The sequence below is a fragment of the Heloderma suspectum genome, chromosome 7 (assembly GCF_057233095.1).
Source record: "Heloderma suspectum isolate Gila_16-S chromosome 7, 16-S_ref, whole genome shotgun sequence".
NCBI classification, from domain to species: domain Eukaryota; kingdom Metazoa; phylum Chordata; class Lepidosauria; order Squamata; family Helodermatidae; genus Heloderma; species Heloderma suspectum.
This window is the reverse complement of record NC_139464.1, coordinates 89,747,986-89,763,920: the sequence shown is the minus strand read 5'-3', so window position 1 is coordinate 89,763,920 and position 15,935 is coordinate 89,747,986. Positions and strand designations below refer to the sequence as shown.

General features: G+C 42.2%; 1 protein-coding gene and 1 long non-coding RNA gene across 8 annotated transcripts in view; one reads left to right on the top strand and one right to left on the bottom strand.

Annotated features, from left to right (window-relative positions):
• Positions 1-504: 504 nt before the first annotated feature.
• On the bottom strand, positions 505-13,905 carry LOC146340059 (uncharacterized). The gene is made up of 3 exons (XR_014784455.1): positions 13,777-13,905; positions 11,817-11,905; positions 505-592 (listed from the first exon to the last, which is right to left on the bottom strand). It is a non-coding gene; the product is annotated as an uncharacterized LOC146340059 (long non-coding RNA).
• POT1 (protection of telomeres 1) overlaps positions 13,904-15,935 on the top strand; it is an 89,449-nt gene continuing 87,417 nt past the window's right edge. For 6 of the 7 annotated variants that reach the window (XR_014784454.1, XM_084810884.1, XM_084810879.1 and 3 more), the window contains exon 1: positions 13,904-14,241. Coding sequence is in view for 5 of the 7 variants with exons in the window: in XM_084810884.1 (XP_084667010.1) it covers positions 14,119-14,241 (123 nt within the window). In the remaining 2 variants the exon portion in view is untranslated. The remainder of the gene's footprint in view (positions 14,242-15,935) is intronic. The other variant, XM_084810881.1, reaches the window with a different exon arrangement.

Here is a 15,935-nt window from a genome sequence, read left to right as displayed (position 1 = left end):
CCAGGTAGCCATTGATCATCTTATTTTTCATTCAGTTGTCCAATCTCCTTTTAAAGCCTCCTAAATTGGTAGCCATCACTACATCTTGTGTTAACAAATGTCATTGTTCAACCAAGTGCCCAGGGTAACTATGAGGAATGCAAAACGCCTGGAACTCCAGGGCCAATCAAGCATCCCAGCAAAAATTCCTTCCTGATCCTGTCTCCTGGCAGCCAACCTCGGCCCACAGCAGTTTCTATGCAGTACATCAAGTGAGCCCTTATAGCTGGTGAGCAGGAAGATGGTGTCTGTCTGACTGTGGATTTGGGGCTCTTTTCCGTCAGGTCCTCTCCTAGCTTGATGTGCTTCAGCCCTGCCATGCAATACAGAGGGATGTCTGCTCATATCTGGGGCATGTCTAAGTGTGGCTTCCCATGCTGACTATGCAGAACCAGACTTTCTATGCCTCTTTTCAATGCAGAACATAACTTCTCCTCTGATTAATGGCAAAAGGAATATTCTTACCTGCCAGACATAGAGTGAGTAGTGGTTCCTGTACAAGAAGAGTACTTGCTGAGGTTACATTGCTCAAGTCACCATTCTGTGATCCTCCCTGGCACAAGAATGGGATTTGGAAAGGCTTTAGCAGACAATTCATGCTATTTTCCTACATCACTTATTGTTCCTCTCCCCCACTATATAATCTGGAGGACAAACAGGGATATTTTTTGATGTTCTTAGCATATCCTTTAATCAAATCTATTAGTTTCCACCTCAACGTATTTGACTTTCATCAAGCTGTTTATTTAGAGCTCTTTTAATTTTGTTTCTGAACTACTGGGGCTGCCTTCCCCAACTTGCTGCCCTCCAGAGGTGTTAGATTATAACTCTCAGTATGCCCCCACCAGCCATGATTGGGGAAGGCTCTACTAGGGCAGCATGGGCTTCCTAGCTTCCCAGTACAAACTATTTCAATTTATATGTCTTCTGTGGAGGCTCTTCTCCAAATGCCCTCTTTAGCAAGTGTGATTTTTTTATTTAGAACAGAAAGGGCCTTTTCAGCATCAGTACCCTGGTTTTGGAATGCCATCCCCAAAGGGTTTAACCTGGCACCAACACAGCAATCTTTTCGATGCCACTTTAAGAGCTTCCTACTCATTCAGGCATTTTAGATGAAATTTTGTTGTTTGTTTTTATACTTTTAATTTGTTTTCATTTTGCTTAATTGTTACATTGCATTCTGTGATGGTCATTTGTTGTTTTTATTTTATTGTATTGCATTTATATGTTTACATGAATAGACTTATTGACACTTCTGTGCACTGTCCTGGAATCTTCTGGATAAAGGGCAGTTAAGAAAGATCTTAAATAAATAAATGAAATGAAATAGTATGTGCACATTAAAACTTGCATGATTTCATTCAACTTGGACAGTTGAAAAATGCATGTGTGTGTGTGTGTGTGTGTTTCAACGGTTTTTGAATGGTCTGTATTTGCAAGCATGAGTGACAGAGATTTCTTTTAACAAAATAAAGATGAATCATATCAATTTTCTGTTGTGACAGGAAGGAAACTTTTGCAAGAATAAGATTTCTAATACACTTCTGAGAAATTGTTATCTATGCTATTGGGTCTCTGTGTTCCAAGTATGAAACTTAAAAGGACATTTCCTCCACTGACTTTCCCTGACAATCCTATGTTTCACTGTTGCTGTGAATGGAATAACAGTTGAGAAATAACTTTGACAATTTGACCCTAGGCTTGCTAGCTCCAGCTCTTGTACTCACAGACCATGAAACTAAGCTTCAGCGCTGAGTAAAAATGAACTGATTTAATTCCTAACTGGTAGAAAAGTAGGACTAGACATATTAAATATTTAAGTTCTTTGGAATCATAGATTCTTGGTAAAAGGGTTCAGCTCCCAAAAGATTCTTTACTATATCAGCCCCCCAACCACCACATATCATATGGACACCAACTTTTTTAAAAAAATTACTTTTCATGTCCTGTGATGATTACAGTTGAGATGCCTCATATTTATACTACCCCTCTGGAAGTTTTCACCATATTTATTCTTGCAGGAATTGGGATTTTTCTTATACTCTTAGCTAAGCAGAAATCTGCCATTTTCCGGCACAGTCACATTTTATTAATTCTCTTTGAAAGTTAAATATAATACTTTGCTGCACTGTTTGCAATAAACGGCTCTGTAAACTGTTAATTGTGTAACTAACTCCAACAGTATATTATTTGGTTTTGTATCTCCAGTGTTCCCTCTACATGTAGCATCATTGGGTAAATTATATATAAAAGGCCCTTAAAGTACAGCCCTATACATATCTGCTCATGCCCAATGTCCAATGTTACGTCCAATGAGGATCACTTCCTAGTAAGTATGCTTAGGATTGCATCCTCAACTGCCATTTTTGTGAGTAATACAAGATGCAGGGTTTGGGGCTGTCTGCTGCATTTATAGAAAAACATATTTATGGTTAAATGTTTGCCTGAAGTTCTGCAGAGCATCCTTGAACAGCCAAAAACCAGACTTCGGTTACCAGGGCAGCTTAATTATGCAAGTTTACATAAACAGAATACATTATCCAAATTACATGGTGTGTGCAAATTATTTTATTTCACAGCCCAAACATGAGCGTGCTCACACAGAAGAAAATTCGACTAAATTAAGTGGAACTTGTATCTAATTAAACATTGTTAGGATTTGGTATAGGTTTATTGTATATCTTTCATTAGACCCAGTTATAGTTGCAAGTGTTTAATACTCTTCTTATAAAGCAACTCCCTAACTATATTAGGAATTCTTGCCAAATTGTGGATTAATGGAGAAGGAACTACATAATGGTTGAGGTTTGGTGTAAGGAAGTGATGTACGCTGGGATAATAATAATAATCCTAACTTGATATATACATTGATGGGATCAGAGAGCTGGCTGGAAGAATCCAGTAAAGATGGTTGACAGTTCATGAAAACTTCAAATTAGTATGTGGTGGCAATGAAAAATGCAAAGACCAGGCTAAGGATGATAAGCAACAGGTGGAAAATCAAACAGCTTGCATTCAAAGACTGACACAGGGAGACCAACCTGGCTCCATCCATATCTGGAGGGCACCAGGTTAGGGAAAGCTGATCTAAACAATATCGCAAGGATTCCAATAAAAAATAAACAGCTCAGAATCACATAAAGCCAGCTGCACAAAAACACCTTCAGGGAAAGGCAGCCTGGAAGAGAAAAGTACCTAAGGCCCATTTGAAAGCTTACTGTAGGGGACAAGTGTAATTCATTCTCAAGACAATACCAAAACGGTGGGACCATCCCAGAGAAGGTCCTGTCACTTTTGCCTGCTAACCTATTTGATCTTACCAGTGGGTATACCAGCAAGACCACTGAAGCTGATCTTCAAGTATGGGCAGGATGATATGGGTGAAGGTGGTCCTTTAGATTTTTTTAAAAAATTAATTTTATTTATCATATTTCTAAACCACCCCATAACCAAGGTTCTCTGGGCTGCATACCCAACCTCCTGTCAAACCATTTAGGGCTTGAATTGATAAGATCCAATAACATGCTGTTTGATGAATTGCAGCCATTTCTGATTGTCTGAGAAAGATAGGGATCATATTCATTTCTGGATCATAGACTGCGGCCAGTTGTCATAGCTAGGGCTTTCTAGTCTCCTCTTAACTTTGACCCTTGGACCACTGTCCATGCAGCTCATCTGTCTGGGCTGTAAATCCCAGATGCCTGGTCACTTGGACACCTAAAAATTTTATGCTTATACCCAAACTTTGACATAAATAAATAACTTGAGAACAAAAACATTTTTGATTTAATATTCATCATACCTGTATATTCCACCCTTGTTCCAGGTAGGAAAAAGGGTGGGATACAGATATAGCTATATCATAGTATCCCATTTTATCACAGCAGCCCTGTGAAACAGGTTAGATTCAGAGTGATGACTTGCCAAAGACTCTTAGGGCACAATCCTATGCATATTTAGACACAAAAAAGTGCTACAACCATATTGGGAGTTGTAGGACTTTTTTTCTGTCTAAACATGCATAGGATTGTGCCCTTACTTTTCTTTATCATTCATGCTGTTGAAATATTCATCTGAAAACATGGTCAACTTGAGAAAAATAGTAGTTTTTGAAATTTCAGTCTTAAATGTTATGTGGTGTTTGCTTTAACATTCCTGCAGTATTAGAGTATCTTGATATATCATTAAGCCATAGTTTAATAGTTATGGGTATGTGGTCAAAGATGGTAAATATTAATGTAATGGCCATTTCCCCACAAGAAACACTGACTGCAATTCACAACTAGACATTGACTGGGTTCACACAATCTCTGCAGCCTGCTGTGGCTTATTTAAGCTGTCAAATGGTCTGTTGTAGGGTTATTTGAAGACTGTTTAACCCTCATACTACCCCTGCCACCCAGGTTCGGATGATACAATGGGCTGAATATTAAAGATGGCTGCCAGGACACACTAGCTGCGGTGATCGTGAGAACTGGTCCTGTGTATAGCAGATGCATTTATGCAGCTGCTTTTTCCCCAGTACAGATATATACCAACTGCCAAGTTTTGGGTTTTTTTTTTTTTTTTAATCTTCCTATATTTCCCAATTTTAACAGCACTTTGGCAATTCGATTCTAGAAAGCCGAAGCTAAAAGCTGAAGGAGTAGTGGAAGCAAACATTGGGTGTTTCCATATGTCTTGAGCATGTTGCCATTTTCTGAATTAAGGTTAAAATGTATGTACCTGTTTGAAACCTGGCCAGCCTATTGCTTTCAATAAGATTTATAACCAAATACATGTGCCTCAGATCCCAGTCTTACACCTTGATTATAAACACAATGGGTGGGATCCAGACTTAATTGTCCTTAGCGTAGACCCTCTGAAATCAATAGGACTTAAGTCAGGCATCCCATTGATTTCAATGGCTCTACTCTAAACATGACTAAGTCTGGATCCAACCATTTAGCTTTAAGTGGCTGCAGAAATAGAAATTTAAAATTTAAAATTTAAGTAGAAATTTAAAATTAAAGAAAATTTGCGGGTAGGTAGACTTCTTTCCCGACCTTTTACGACATCATTGCAAGAATGAAGAAACAATTCCATTGAAATCAATTCCCAATATTTCTTTGGGATTAGGGTACGAGTCTATTATATTACCAGAATCAAACTATATGGCTAGAAGGGAAATGCTATTGTGACACAACCCTCAAATCTAAGTGGTAAATTCACCTAAATTAATCTTAGTACAGAATGAAAAATACTGAAGTGTGATTAAAAAAAGGTCTATTACTCAAAATACTGAAGATCTCAGTTACCTGTAATGGGGATGTTTCTCTGAATCTCCATCTGTCCTTCCCTTAATAATATTTTATTTTAACAGGTTTCTTTCTTTATGAACAGCACCATCTACTGTTACTTAAATGTTGCACAAGTAACAGAATTAGCCTGTAGAATGCTTGCCAACCTCGTTGATTCCCCTCAGTTCTAAACAGCAACATGAAATTTGGCAGATAGTCCATTCTGGTTCAAGTGTGGTTTGAAAAGAAGGAGGGAAGGGCCTTCCTGTTTGCAGTAGAAGTGCAAACTTTCTCATTTTGAAAGTAACTTCTTTTGAATGATGTAGTGGATTATTGGATGCGTTGCCTGATCCTCCGATCCTATACATGTTTACCTAGGTTCCACTGTGTTCAATGACGCTTTCTCCCAAGTAAGTGTGCACAGTATTTCATCATTACAACACAATCCTATGCATGCCTACTTAGAACTAAATCCCATTGGGTTCATTGGGTTTGTTTTATATCCTGTATGGTACTGCAGGCTCAGACATTCGAGATTTAGCTTCAAATATCCACTCACCCAGGCCACACATTGCTCATATTCAGCCTAACCTACTTTGCAGGGTTGTGAGAAGTGAAAATTATTTTAATACCTGTATATTGAAAAGTGCTATTTAGCAGTGCTTGCCACAAAGAAAAGCTGATATGCATCACTTATGGTAAATTAATTGTGAAGAAAAATCTACCCAGCATTGCTGGCAGCTTTGGCTCATGGTAAATGGATAAGAACAGATGTACATGACCAGTTTGCCAAGTCTCTCCAGACTGGAACAAAAGATGTCCCAATGTGATTATACAAATAGGCCTAAGCCCTGGACAAAACAACTAGGGCTACATGGCATTATGTCCAGATCCATCGTGTGCATACTGATCAAAACAGATAAACCATGTCTCAACCACCACCATCTAGGATATTTATTAGGCCTGGGGTGTTGAACCTGAAGCCCATGGGCCAAATCTCCAGGGTTCCCCCAGAGGGCCATGCCCCATTCCTTGCCCCCCTCTAGCCACAAACCGCCAATCGTTTGGCAATTTTCTGGCTTTAGAGGAATCTTTTTTCCCATTCTAAAAGGCAGAAATGGACTTAGGGTGCAATCTTATGGAGATAGGTGGCCGCCTCCGAACTCAGAGGTGACCGCCTACCCAATGCAGGGCAGGAGAATCACAGAGGGGATCGTTCCCTTTGCGTTTCTCCTGCATTGCATTTTTGGCTATACAGCCGATTGTGGCTGCCTAGCTACGGGAGGGCAGAGCGGCACATTGGATGTGTCGTACAGGCATTTCCACCCTCTCCGCCCCATTATACCCCCCAGGAACACCCCATTTTGGCCGCTCCGTGCTCCTCTTGCGAGGAGCTTTTCCGTGCTGCCTGTGAGGCACTGCGGAAGTAGGGGAAGGTTGGTTCTCTGGGAACTGACCTCTGAGCGCGGGCTCCGTGTTTGTGTCAGGGTGGAAACTGAGCCCAGAGAGCCCCAGAGCAGTTCTGATTCTGAGGAGGAACAGCAATCTGTCGGAGAGGAGCCAGCTCATCCCTCACAGGCTCAGCACCTGGCAGAGATTCCTCGTGCTGGCATTCCAGAGATAGATAGTGACCCTGGTAGTGAGGGAGTGCAGGAGGGGGGCTTCCTAGATGCTCTACACAGACGCAAAGAGCAACAAGCGATGGAGGGCGCGGAAAGGAGGCGTAGCGCCCGTTTGGCGCGCAAGCAACGGCTGCCTCCCATGGACCCAAGGGAAAGAGGGAGGATCTCTCCCTAGCCCATAAGTTCTGGGTCTTCAAGTGACTCTCTTTCAAATGGGGATCAACTGCCTACTTGATGCTTAGGCCACTCTGCTGTTCCTTGCTTTAGTCGTTGGTGATTAGCATCTGAAAGAGTCATTAAGTTGTAAAAGGATTAAAGCTTTGAAAAGAATTCCTTTCATCTGTGTCTTGAGTTGGCTATTGGAATCTACTGAGAGAGGCCGCCAAGGCGCTCCTGATAGTTGGTTCCTGGAAAACAAGATATCCTACGGCTGTCTAGCTGCTGACTAGCAGCCACAGGATTGCTCCCTTAGTTACTTGCAGTAAGAGCTTTAAGCTATAGTATGCTGGTATTTTAGTCCTGCCCCTTCTGTCTTTGGCCCCACCCACCACTGAAACTTCTCCAAAATAGAATTTGGCCATCAGGCTGAAAGACATTCAACATGCCTGTACTAGGTCATTCTCCACCTAGCAGGGAACTTATAAATGGTATTTTGTAGACATGGCTAAGATGTTATTGTTGCCGTTGAATCATTATCGCACAGACTTTTGCTATAGCTCTGTCAATGTACTGGTTGTGTAAGTAAGCCCCCAGACACTTGGGGAGAGTCACCTGGGCTTTAGATCTTTCTTGGCTATACCCACTTCATAAATAAAGAGTAAATAAATATATGACATGGTGGTCAACTCTTTCTTCACAATGCCTTGGGTGCCTTTTTTTTGGTAGAAAGGTGGGGTAGAAATCAAATAAATAAGCAAACACTTAACTATGGAATACTTATTTCATCATCAACTCTAATTAAGTCTCCTACAGAGACAGCTATTATCTGGGTGCAAACCCATGGTGGCTGTCATGGAGGTAATGAAGTCCTGAGTTAGCTTCAGTATGTGTGTTACGCCATTCAAGAAAATAAATGAGATAGAGTGTCCTCAACACTATCTCCAAGACCAACTCAGACATTTGATTGCAGAGTCTGCTGTACCAATCACTGGCTGATACACCAACAGAATCTTTATTTTATTTCCTTGTTTACTTGTTTTATATCCTGTCTTTCTGCCAAAATGGCACTCAAGGCAGCTAACAATAATAAAATACAACTAAAAACAAAATCTTACTTAAAACGTAACATAACAGATCCATTGAAACACAATTAAAAATACAACAATAAGAGGAATAAACAGCACTCAATCAATTAAAAAAAAAAAACACCTTTCAGACAGCAGCAAACCAGCCAAAGGCCTGGCCGAATAAAAATGTCTTTGCCTGCTGGCAAAGAACAGCAGAGAGGGAGCCAACTTAGCCTCCTTCAGCAGGAAGCTCCTAGGGGTGTACAATACCCCGCTTACCTGGCTCTGCCGGGTTCCGCAGGTGGGGGGAGGTGATCCATTCTTCCCCCGTGGAATCCTGCCTGGCTGGTTCCGCTCTGCGGCCAGGCTGCGGAGCTGCCGGCCAGGCCAACCCGCAGCTGGGCCTCCAGCCAGCCACTGCCGGGCTGGTGCAGATGCAAATGGCGTCCTGTGTAGAGGATGCCATTTGCGTCCCTACGCCAGCCCGTGATAGGCTATGTAAATATTTACGTAGCCTATCACGGAAAAAAAAAAAGCGAACTCAAATGGCGGTGGCTACGGCGGCCGCCATTTGCGTTCCCTTTTTTTTCCGCCGTGATAGGCTACGTAAACCTTTACGTAGCCTCTCACGGCAAAACAGAGGGGCACAAATGGCGTAGCGGCCACTATTTGCGCCCCTCTGTTTTGCCATGATAGGCTACGTAAAGATTTACATAGCCTATCACGGAGGGAAAAAAAGAGAACACAAATGGCGGCCGCCGTAGCCACCGCCATTTGCGTTCCCTTAGTTTTGCCGTGATAGGCTACTCAAATGGCGTCCCTGCGTTAGCCATGATAGGCTACGTAAGTATTTATGTAACCTATCACGGCTATATGGACGAAGCAAATGGCGGACGCGGACGCCATTTGCTATGCAGCGCAGGTAGGTGCTCCGTTCTGGGCCCATTTCGCGGGGCGGCGGGGCTTCATTCCGCCACAGATTTCAGGGGCCAAATGCACTGGCATTCAGCCTCACCAAGATCCGTGGCGGAATTCTCTGCCATGCCTAGAAGCTCCAGAGCCTGGAAGCCGCCACTGAGAAGGCCCTCTCTTCCATTCTCACCAAACATGCCTCTGATGGTAATGGGACTTAAAGAAGAGTCTCCCCTGAAGATATTAGAAACCCATACAGATTCATATGGGAGAAGGTGGTCTTTCAGGTTGCCTGGTCCCAAGTAATTTAGGGCTTTATAGGTCATAAGTAGCGCTCTGAATTGTGCCAGTACATTAATGTACTCCTAGCTTCTGGTACTAGACCTACATTCAGTACTAGATGAGTTAAGCATTGAATACCACTGGTAGACCAAGTTGTCTTTATTAGATCATTGCCACTCTGCCTCAACCTCTTTATCCGCACATCGCTGGCTTATGCTCAACATGCTTCAGCCACTCAACTGTGTCCTCTGTTAATACGGACGAGATCAGCAGCCTCATTCTAATTTGAACTGGTAACAGCAAATCTTAATTTCATTCAGTATAGTTAAAATGCACTTTATGTTCATCTTCGCTACTGCTCTGACTGAAATGAAAAATTCCTGATCAATCAGCACCTAGTATATTCCAGTATATTTAAAATGATTTGCTTCTTTTATTAAGCTAATTCTTCACAATCCTAGTTCAATAGATCCGGTCAAAATTACTTTGATTAAGATATGCTGAACTGAGCATTTCAAGTAGGACTAAGGGTCAAACATTTCAGCACGATTTTGAATTAATTTTGATCTACCAGTTTCTGTTGTTCTTGTAAGACTGCTAAGCTTTGCATTTGAAGAGCAAGTTCTTTTTACTTGAATATATTTCTCCATGTTGAAAGCGTAAGATGATGGGCTGTTTTACTTTGTGATTTCAGATGTGAGCCCCAAGTCATTCAGGGCTTTAACGGTAAACATCAGCCCCTTAAATTGGGTTCAGAAGTGAATATGCAGCCAATGAAGATTGGAGAGATATGATCCACATGAAAAGACATTGAATTCTGCACTAATTGAAACTTCCAAATAGTTTTCAGAGGAAGCTGCAGCCTTGTGTATACTTACTCTGAAGAAAAAAGTAGGAAAAAATGAGAAGAAAAACTGCTACTTGTATCCATAGTTCTGCATCCAGCAGAACTTTTGGAGAAGCAGCAACATTTAGGCACATGGGCAGAGTATATTTACCATCCCTTCCACTCTGTAGCTTATTTTGTGATGAGGACTGGAGGAGAGGGCTATTTCCTTCTGGGAAGCACAAGGAAGCTTCCTTCCTTGCGCAAGGAAGCACAAGGAAGAAGTCTTTGTTAATATTGTTTTCCAAATATAAGAAAACCTTTTGTGCAAGTTCTAAACGTTGTTGTACAAGCCACTAAGGAGATCTAAGAGAACAAGAGTGCAAGAATGTCAAACAGAAGCATGGTGACAGCTCTCATTATTTCTACTGTAATAACAGCTAATCACGGCACAATATTGTAAGGTAGCAATAATGCCAACTTTAAAGGTCAGTATGGATTTTTGTTAATAATGATATCCTGCTGAAACATTTAATGAAATAGACTGAGGAAAGATTAATATAGCTGATTTGTCTTAACAAGAATACTCAGTATTTATCAATTGCCTGCAATAGCTAGGAACTGTAGACAGAATTCAGTCAATATGAGCTTTATCCACAGAGTAACTATCTTAAAACTGTGAGTTAAAGTTCACTTACTTGGGAATAGGTTCCATTGAACTCAGTGGGAGTCACTTCTGTGTAAACATGTATAGGATCAGGCTGTCAGGTAGACATGACACATGAGGACAGATTCAGGATAGCCACTGGAAATTCCAAACTAAAGGAGCAGGGGCAGGATGTGTGTGTTTGAGAGGTGGGGGGAATTGAGCTGAGTGGACATTTCTCAGTGGCTTTTGTTTTGTATCAGTACTTTTATTATGAAAACTTTTTAAAAATTTATTTACAACATTTATATACTGTTCCACATCTAAACAGATTCTGGAGAGGAATCCCCTGCCTAGTATCCAGGCCTTTATTTTACTTTTCCCTTGCATTTGGTAAACAAGTGCTGTTGTAGGAAATAATCACTTAGAACAGCAATACCATTGACATCTCAATGAAGTTATGTGATAGCCACAGCTTTCCAGAGCTAGGCATATTTACTGGTCTCTGGAGGAAGAAAATCAACCCTGATTTATTTTATAAAAAGCTTAGGTACTAAGCTCATTTGTTCAGCTGTACTCATGTCAGATTTAGCAGTAATGATCAACAGTTGCTTTGCTTAATACTTCATTTGAAAATAAGTCATCTTAATTCTAAGTACCAATAGAGGATAATGTGAAAATACTGAGTCTTGGCCTGAGCAAGAAGCATTCATTTTTCCAATACGTTAGCAAGTGTGTTCACCTACATATTTTCACACAGCAGTAGGTTACACTATTAACAATACCTAGCACTTACATACACTTTTCCTGAGTGTCCAAAGAGATTCACATACATGATCTAAGAAATCCATGGAACAACCAGGTAAGATAGGCCAATACTATTCTCCCAATATTACAAGTGCAGATGGAAGGCATCCCCTAATAAAATGGAGCTGAAAGCATGTGCATCTGCATTTGCAAATATTAATCCCTCATTACTCTTACCTCTTTTTCCTGCTTTGACCACCTCTATTTGTTGTGTCATCTATCCACTATCAAAGTATAGTTTATAATCATCCAAGGACAGTGGCACTCTGTAAATGAACATTAATAATTATGATGACACATAATAATGATATAAATATAATGGTTTGCCTAAGTCTGTTGAGTAAGTTATTGGTGAAAGCAAGATCCAAACCAGGGACTACACAGTTCACACTTTTGACCCCAACACCAATCTTCTTAAGTCTTGCTGTCATACAGACAAACATAGCTAATAAGGTTAGCCCTTATTCCCTTGCACTGAAGGAAGTTCCCTTTGAAAGGGGACACTCTACCTAAATACCCGACAGAAATACCTGACACTCCAGAGCAATGAATACTATCTTCTTCAGCATCCTTGGGGAAACAGGAGCAAACTATTTTTTGTTTAGGCAGGTGTTTGTTTTATGGGTTAGTTAAGTTTTTATCTGATGCGCCTGTTTTACCTGCTGTACCTGTTTCTGTTTATTATGTTGCTATATATTTTTGTATAAATAAAAAAATAAAAAAATTCCACCAGTAACTTAACACTTATTTATGCATTTAGTTTTAATCAATATAAACATTTCTGGGGCAGCTTGAAAAATGGAAACACTTTACTACTGGCCACAGGTGAACTCAGCATTTGAACATTTTTGTAGGTAGTTCTGGCAGTAAACTTGTAGAAAATTGCACCTACATCCACAAAATAGTTTTCTATAATAAAAGTAATAAATGGAGAACTGCATCTCCACATAACTCAAAGGAAAACTTCCTGTTCAAAAAACAGAGTGTAAAGGTATATGGCTCCATATTGCTGTGAGCATGTACACATTTTTCTCAGAACAGATGTCAACTCAGACATCTCTCTTCTGTAGTCAAAGTTCAATACTAATGCATCTGACGACAGTTCCTTCAGGGAAAAACTTAAATTAAGATCCAAGAAACAGAACTGTTCTACAGTATTTATTTATAAACAATATATTTTCACACAAATGTTCTCAGGTTACCCAGAAAACATTAAAACAATTAAAACATCATAAAACCAACAAAGGTAAAAAAAACTACAACGAATAAAAAACAGTAGCAGCACAGAGTGGACGTTTTCACATTCCCCTCCATATCTGCACATTACAATGGAGAAGGTCATCATGGAATAGGGGTTCTTCTATTTCTTTAACAACTTTTGTAATTCACCCTTTTGCCTTGGGATAGGCTAACTATACATTAGTGTGTGTGTGTGTGTGTGTGATCTTAGAAGTAGTAGAGCACCTGTATTCAGGTAGCTCCACACTTAAGGTGGAAAAAGGAATTCCAGCCTTCGAAGAGATTAGCTTTGCAGCCTTGAGCAGAAGATTGCGAATAAGGGTGCAGTCCTGTGCATCTTTAAAACAGAAAGACGTCGTACTATTCCCAGCATTCCCCTGCCAGCTGGCTGGGAATACTGGGAGTTGTAGGGCTTATTTCTGTCTAAGCATGCATAGGATTGTGCCCTAAATGAATTACAGCACAATCCTATACACGTCGACTCAGATGTACCACAAATACTATCAAAGGCTTACAATGCAATCCCATACACGTTGACTCAGAAGTCCCACTATTCGCAGTGGGACTTACTCCCAAGTAAGTGTATAGGACTGTGATAGCCTGACTCCCCTACATAAAGTATTTTAGGATTGCCCCTCAGCATCCAATTCTATGCACGTTTACTTGGGAATAAGCCCCACTGAGGACAGCAGAGGAACTTGCTTCCCAGTAAACATGCAGAGAATCGGGAGCCGCGACTCCTTCTCATCTTTCTCTGCGTCTCGAGCCACTTTGCGCAAACTACCGCGGAGCAAGCGGGGCGAGGCAAGCGCTCCCGAGCATCCACAGTGGGCTCGTCTAACCGAAAGAGCAGGAAAAACCGCCAACCGTCGCCCCTGCCGTCGAATAGCCAGTTGACCTGTGTCTCCCGCCAGAACCACACAACGTCCCTGCCCACAGCGGAGCTCGCCGAGCTTCCCTCAGCAAAAGGCGCATGCGCGTGGGTGCGGCGCGGCAACTTCCGGGTTGCGGCGCCTCCGCGAGCCATAGAGAGGGGAGGGAGAGAACAAGCTAGAGCGCCCGTGCGGCCGGGAGCCCCGCGAAGTTGTCGGCCGTGTTTCCAGCACGGCATCGCCTCGCAAGTTCGCGCGCGCGCTTAAGCGGGTCTGGATCACGTTTGCCACTCCTTCCCGCAAGCTCTGAACTGATGTGGGCGCTATTAGTGTATTAAAGGCCTGCCTCCTGGTCTGGAGCAGGAGCCATGCCCCTCCAAGTGCTGAAGGGCCCCGCCAGGGCGCTAAAGGGCTCGCTGCCAAGCGGCCTGCAAAAAGTTGATTTCGAGCATCTGCAACTGGGGTGCGACTATGCCAGCAAATATTTGCAGGTAAACTTTATCATCTTCTTGAAGCTGATGGCAGTTGGTCCCCAGGGAGATCTCCTTCCGGATTTCGTCTCTCTCCATTTGCCGTCTGTGCCGTGAAGTGTGGGATTGTTACTTGGTGTAGGAATATGCTTGTTTTTGAGTCGACTACGGGCGCAATCCTATGCATGTTTAGACAGAGAAAAGGCCTACAACTCCCAGCATGCCCCAGCCAGCAATGCTGGCTGGGGCATGCTGGGAGTTGTAGGCCTTTTCTCTGTCTAAACATGCATAGGATTGCGCCCTAAGGCTCCAGTCCTCTGCATTGCCGAAGGGTATCCGTGTTCATCTGTTGCAGTCATGCCAATAAAGAGTCTTGTGGCACGTTAAAGACTTAACACATTTATTCTAGAATAAGCTATCAAGTTTATGCCAGAATAAATTTGTTAGTCTCTAAGGTGGCGCAACACTCTTCATTACTTTTAACTCTCTATGTGTCTACTTGGAAGCCCATCCCATTGAGTCCAATGGGGTGTATTCCCAGGTAAATTAGTGTAGGGCATTAGTGCCATTGAACACAGTGAAGTAAAAGTGTACAGGATTGCACTGTTATAATGCGTCTTTGTACTTACTGTATACCTGTGAACTGGTTTGCCATTCTATTCTTTCTTGTCAGGTTCCTGAAAGTTTTCGTACTCTGAAACCTGAACGTTTGCGTACTCTTACACCAATAGGCACAGGGTTCAGTAAAAGTTTTCCTCTTTATATCTCCCATTCCTAGGGATGTGAAAAAACACATGTCAGCCCCATTTCAGGGGAAATTCCATTTGTAGACAAGTGCAACCTGTCTTAATAATCAATTATCATTTGTACAAGTTTAAGTTACTTATGATTAACAACTAGGCCACGTTTTGTTTTGTTTTGTTTGTTATTTCCTTTTTGGAAATTCAGCCCTACTCTTTACAGCCTGATCCTAAACATATTTACCTAAGTCATTTACCTAAGACTTACATAAGTCTTACTGAATTTAGCCTTAATTTAAAAATAATCTTCTTGGCTTATCTAACTAAGGGAGCAATGGTATGGCCACTGGACAGCAGCTAGACAGCCATAGGATATGCTGTTTTCCGGGAACCAACCTTGGAGCCTGTGCTCCCCGCAGACCTCCCCACACTTCCGCGCTGCCTCAGAGGCAGTGCGGAACAGCCCCGTCTAATGCGCTCGCAAGAGGAGTGCGGAGTGGCCGAAAAGGGGTGTGGCTGGGGGTGTTCCAGGGCAGCGAGATTGTAACTACCTGTACGATACATCTTACGTGTTGTACAGCAGCCTCGTTCCCCGTTCCGTGCTCCCACGGCTACATAGCCGCAATCGGCTGTCTAGCTGAAAAGGCAGAGCAGGAGAAGTGCAGAAGGAATGATCCCCTCCATGTTTCTCTGCTTTGGATAGGTGGTCACCTCTGAGTTCAGAGGCGGCCACCTATCTAGATAGGATGGCTCCCTTAGGGAGCAATCCTATGTCTCCTAGACAGTGTCTGGGGGACATAGGATATTTTGGTTTGCTGGTTCCGAGCTCAGAGACAGGGCTTGGAGCTAGTAAACTGCACTCCCCACCCCCTTCTAGCCGGTGCAGAGAGAACAGTGCTGGCTCCCTCTCCTCGCCCGGAAAACGGAACCCAGAGATAGGGTAAAGGGGGCATTCTTGGGGAAGGGGAGGAGACC